This window comes from Phoenix dactylifera, chromosome 15 (assembly GCF_009389715.1).
Source record: "Phoenix dactylifera cultivar Barhee BC4 chromosome 15, palm_55x_up_171113_PBpolish2nd_filt_p, whole genome shotgun sequence".
Lineage (NCBI taxonomy): Eukaryota > Viridiplantae > Streptophyta > Magnoliopsida > Arecales > Arecaceae > Phoenix > Phoenix dactylifera.
In genome coordinates this window covers 7,334,771-7,340,856 of record NC_052406.1, presented here as the reverse complement: position 1 = coordinate 7,340,856, position 6,086 = coordinate 7,334,771, and the positions used below count along the sequence as shown (strand labels likewise).

Genomic DNA, 6,086 nt, shown 5'->3' with positions numbered 1-6,086 from the left:
ATACACTCAACCATGATAATCAGAACTCTGCAGCAAAGTCGCTCAACTTCAAAACATTCTGCAGAGAGAGTGCAACTATTAACGCTGTAAGAAATCACAATTTTCATAAAATTCCTAACAATTTCTTTGATGAAATCCCTCCATCAAACACATGGAAGCGCACATACAGTAGTGGGATGAAATCAATAAGCTTACCAAGATATAACATAACTAGTTTTAATCTTCAGCCCATAGTAAACAAACATTCAAATGGGAATCCTCAAACATTCCAGAGGAATAGAATCATTAGTTGAATCACACAGCACCCTTGCTAACAAGACTTGAAGTCTGAAAGCTTAGAGGATTGAAAGATTTCAGAACTCATTACATCACCATCACCTATGTTCAAACACAATTCCAAGCCATGAAGTAGTTCGACATAGTGAAGCTAACAACAACCAAACCAGACTAGAATTTATAGAGCTCGAAACGACAAATGCAGCACCTATAATATAGACATCTGATTCTAATCAACCCCCTTTTATCCCTCCCAATAGGACAATTGAGTTATTTAGAACATTATTCATCTGGCCAAGCTCACACCCTTCCACCAAAAGCATTATTGAGATTTCTCCCAAGCAAAGACATCAAACCACCACCATGCACTCTTCCCTCAGGGATCACAAATCCAAAGCTCTTCTCCTGGCTCCCTGCTCCATCTCTGTCCACATCAGTAAGCCCAGATGATGGTGAGGAGGATTTCATGGAGAGTGGAACCAGCACCTGAGGTGGTATGAGATGCATCCTCCTCATGCTCTCTTGCGACTCGGCACAGTCTGATATGGTGCTCATGACTGAAGATGGGTGCTCGTTGTCGATGCTGCTTCTCACAGTTGTTGAAGTGGAGACTATCCCATGGAAGAGACCGGGACCAATCATGCTCCCACTATTCCCAGCCTCACGCTCCTGCTGTGAGAGCATCAAGCTCCCATGGGCTGCACAGAGACCGCTCTTCCCCCTTGCAAACTTCTCGCACCCCTGGTCCCAGGTGCAGCGTTTTCCCCCACCATGGGCCTTACAGAAATCGGTGCTCCCCTGGGCACTCTTCCCACATCCCAAAAACTTGCACCGTTTCCCCCCTCCATGCTTCACACAGCAATCAGTGCGGCCACGGGCACTCTTTGTGCATCCTGGCACAGCACATCGCTTCCCTCCTCCATGGGCCACACAGAAATCAGTGCCGCCATGGACACTCTTTGGGCAGACACCACCTCCCTCGAAGCGGCACCGCTTGCCCCCACCATGGCCCTTGCATAATGGAGTGCTCCCCTCTGCCCCTTTGGTACACCCTTCGAAGATGCACCTCTTACCCCCACCATGGGCCTTGCAGAACATGGTGCTCCCCTGCGCACCCTTACAGCAGCCTGGGAAGTGGCATCGGCGACCCCCTCCATGGGAGATGCACAACCCTGCCTGGCCCTCAGCACTACGGGTGCAGCCCTCTACCGTGCACCTCTTTCCTCCACCATGCCTGATACACAGCCCGGATTTGCCGCGTGCTGCTTTGGTGCACCCTGGATTACCACACCGACGGCCCCCACCATGAGCAATGCAGAAGTCCGTCTTTCCCTCTGCACTCTTAGTGCATCCAAGCCGCTGGCACCGCCTCCCTCCACCATGGGCCTTGCAGTATGCTGTTCGACTCTCAGCTCCTTTGTTGCAGCCAGGTTTCTGGCACCTTTGTCCACCTCCATGACCTATGCAGAGTCCAGATGATCCTCTTGCACCTCTAGAACATCCATTGAATCTGCACTTCTTCGGATGATGGTGATGACTCGTCGTATCAGCAGCCACAACATCAGCAATCATGGGCTCAGAGATTGCACTCATGGAACCATCAGTTGTGGCAGAAGATTCAGGACTGAACTGAAGCTGATGATGAGAACTGTGATGTTTATGGGTACTTCCATCACTTCCCAGATCCAATAGTTCCGTGGTTTCTGGTGTGGTTTCCTTAGTATTAAGACTGCCCAACCTTGGAGCAAACAGTAGAGAAGGCATATATCCACCTGATTTCCTCTTGGCTGAAGTTGAACCCTCATCAACAATTGGAACGGGCAGGCTTCTTTTGGCAGGAGGGCCAGGGCTCACCTGAGGCGACAGAGTTTCATGATTGCTCTGGGCCAGGGCTGGGATAGTTTCTGAATTCCCACCTGAAAGTCCCAGCTTTAACATTGCAGCATCCGGTCCGGGAAAACACTGGCCAAATAAGCTCATAGATCGTTTGGCTTTGTTAATCCCAGATGGATAATAATCAGCAGAATAGCTATTTGGAGTTGGACCCAGTCCAAGGACCAGTCTACATCCATCATCCTGTGAAGAAAGATCAGAATTGCTCTGAGAATGGACTCTTCTACAGGTGTTGTTAATTCCATTCCCAAGGCAGTCAAGACGTAAAGTGGTATCGCCCAAGTTGTCATTCCTGCCACAAGTGGAGATGTGAGCTGTTTGCGTGACTGAAGTAATCATCAAAGGTTCCGTTCCATGTAAGAAGACCTCAGTCATGTTAAGATCCATTCTGTTTAATATAAAGCGTGCAGGAGAAATCAATTATGGTGGATTTAGGAAGAAGTTGGAGCAGAAGATGCCTGTCAATCTCCTAACAGTGCATTATTAAAACTTCACCACAGAATGAGAAACTAGTCAAGTGATATATATATGTAATGGAAATAGGTATCAAATCTTGATTCACAACAGCCTCCACCACTGACAAAGCCTGATGTGTCTGCCCGGTCCATGACTGTGACACTGAGTTGATCAGAGATGAACTTATGGTCAAGAGGCTACTGCATTCTCAGCACATTTGATAACATTTCACAGATAAAATCATATTGGAAGAACAGCTGACGTGAAGCAGAAAATTGAATTTCCAGGGAGCCGTTTACTTCTGGTTGAAAAATCTCTAAACTTCATTAATCCTGCAATTCCCAAATGCAAAATTAATCCAGAGGAATACCTTTTTTTTCAAAGTAAAAGCAGCTTGTTGTATACTGCATATGTCATAAAAGCATATCAAAATAAGATTATTTCATTAAGTGACCAAAGACCAATGTGTTAAGTCAGTCTTAATAAGACAGAAAAAACACAGACATGTACAGACATTCTGTTTTTTTTAATATTTTTATACCCTCCTTTTTTTGATTTGTTAATCAAAAGCATGGGAGTGGCAAGACATGCAGGACTTTTTACCACATCTGGCTTAATCTTGAGAAGTGTAATTATATGAACAAACAGAAAATCAAGAGGTCAAATGCAATCAATGTGGCAAGCCCAACCATCAGCACATCCATACAAGAGTACAGATGCTTCATGATATACTGTAACATGCAGTACCCATCAACATAAAAATTTTAGAAAATAAAACTTCAACCCATATTACATGTCCCATTCTGAATAAGAATGTTTTCTGAAAATATGCACGATAAATAACTTAAAGCTATTGACACATTGTTGACAATGCATTACAAAAAATGAAATCCAAAAGTGAATATAGTATGTGTATGAAAATGAATAGCCACATAGGACCCACAAAAATAGTTACCAGACAAATTTTGCATGAAAAGATACAGTAATTGTACTATAAAACATTTTAAAGAATAAAAAAATGACACTCGCTTTGCCATGATACAAAATATCACAATCACCACCATCCTATCATCCAACAAAACCACTGATCAAGAATCCGAGAATCTTATTTATGCAAGAGTATAATATTAAAACATGATTTTTTTTTAAAAAAAAAAAAAGGATCCGCATATTGGTGGAAAGACAAAAGCCTTCTGTCAAAGTCAAACGCTATTCTGATCAGCCAAATTCTTAATAATAAATAAGGTGCCACCCAGCCTTCATCACTTTGCCCAGGAAATTTTCTTCTAAACACCATATTAATAAAAAGCTGATATGTTTAGCATGCAGAAGCATTAGATCATGCAACAAATGTGACACTATATTGATCACACAAAAACATAATGGCAATCGCAAGTTTATCTGTCCTGGAGAATTTTCTAAAGTTGATATATGATAAGGCTAATAGGCACCAGCATATGAAAGTGGTAAAACATGATTGAAGAATCCAACTGATGAGGATTATTATTGCATCATCATATTGTTCAACCTCAAAAGATTTTCCTGTCAAAATAGTATAAGAAGATTCTTGTGGGATAAAATATAGCCGAGGGATAACATATCACCAGGGGATAAAATATCCCCAAGATGAGTAACTCAAATAGATGTCTTCTTGAATGTGTCGAAGTATATTCTCTCTATCCATAATTCTATTATATTCCAGCAGGAAACAACATAGCAAAATAACTCATATGCCTCAAAGCTTGTCGCATGGAATTTAGATGGCAACAACACATGCACTATCTCACAAACTGTTCAACACTCGCGTATCTCCATGTCAGTGTTCAATGCAAATGTAAGCCTTGAAATTCAAAACAGGGCCATAAAAGAAAAATGCTTGAATTTAGGAAAGATGGAACTACTTGATGAATTAATTTATCTTAAAGATCACTAAACCAGCAGTAGACTACATCATAAGAAACTTGATGCATAAGAAAATTCCTCAGATATGTTTAAGTGTTTCTGTATTGCTATTGAAGAAATAAACAAGTCATACCCAATATGCCCGAGTAGCTAACATCAAATTTCCGCTTATTGAACAGAACCAATGAACCTACTCAGACAATCTTCAGCAGATATCATATACCAATAGAAGATCATAAATTTATTGTGCACGGTACCAACCATGATCATATTTCAATTATTGAAGTCCCAGATCGCATGGGGGAAAATCAGTTAAACAACATCAAGTTCGTGCTATAGAAAAGAAGAACAGATGTGCTCTTCAGAAAACCATTTTACGATGCGTTTCAGCAAAGATATCTATATTTTACAAATTTATAAAATTGATTTATCCAAAGATATTTTACAAAAGGAATCCAATTCCTCAACAGGACATCCCAAAGAAGGAACCCACAGATCTCCTTCCAAGAAATAGAACTCTATCAGGTACCTGAGCTTAGCATCACATCTTGCAAGCTCAACGGGTTCGGCAACTCATATTTCTTTCGGAAGATAATTAATTTTGGGGAAAGCAATACTTAATGATACACAAAAAAGCGAAACGACAGATTTTACCCCGAGCTCGAGCCCCGTAACCACAAACCCATAACTTTAAAAAGAAAAAAAATAACGGAGATAAAACTCACAAATCACCACAAACTCTGGTACTAATAAAGTTCAAGAACACTCAAAGAACTCCCAGAAAGAGGAGATCCAAACGAAACCAGCGCAAGATCCAATCTTTTTTATATCTCAATCACAAAGAAACAGCCAGAACTCAAAAAACGCACTGGTAGACACAAGAAATCACTCCAATCAAACCCTAAAACACCGGATCCCACCAACAAACAACAGAACTAACCCAAAAACACAGATTTAAAAAGAAAAAAAAATCGAAGAAGACTACCAGAAATGATTAAAACAAGCTCATCATAAACATCCCAACATTCAACAATCGAAAACGAGATCTAAGAAGAAACAACGAATATAAACATTTAATTCAAATCAGAGAGAGAAAAGGGTTGGGGAACAATATACCCGAACGCCTTCAAGAGATCGAAAGGGGAGCCGTGGAGGGATCTAAAATCCTCAAAGAGAGAAGAAATCGGAAGAGAGTTCTACGAGAGCGGAGGAATCCACGAGGACCGATAGCGAGCTTTGGATCGAGGCGAGAAGTAATTTGGCCTCGCTCTGGTGCTATTATTGGGGGTTTGGGAGGCGACGAGTGGGGAGATGACGGTGGGGTGCTGAGCTGGCGAACGCCGTTAGCCGCGCCGGCTGAGACGCGATGCGCCGTTTTATGTTTTCGGACGGAATCAGAGAAAAGGCTGGCGGCTCTGCAACGATGGGGCCCACCGAACGAGCGGTGGCTGGACGCTTGTTTGTTTCCAGTTCTTGGCGCCGAGCCGGTGGTTCGTCGCATACGCTTCCAGCCAGAGAGAGAGAGAGTAGTTTTCTGCCCACATTTACCATATATTTTT

General features: G+C 42.2%; 1 protein-coding gene across 1 annotated transcript; it reads right to left on the bottom strand.

The window, feature by feature from the left end:
- Positions 1-202: 202 nt before the first annotated feature.
- LOC103717758 lies at positions 203-5,815 on the bottom strand. The gene is made up of 2 exons (XM_008806251.4): positions 5,644-5,815; positions 203-2,957 (listed from the first exon to the last, which is right to left on the bottom strand). Exon 2 carries the CDS (start codon positions 2,554-2,556, stop codon positions 577-579), a length of 1,980 nt encoding a protein of 659 aa, XP_008804473.2. The 5' UTR covers positions 2,557-2,957; positions 5,644-5,815; the 3' UTR covers positions 203-576.
- Between the last annotated feature and the right edge of the window lie 271 nt (positions 5,816-6,086).

Coding starts and splice junctions, on each gene's coding strand:
- LOC103717758 (XM_008806251.4), bottom strand. CDS start 2,556: ATGGATCTTAACATGACTGAGGTCTTCTTACATGGAACGGAACCTTTG.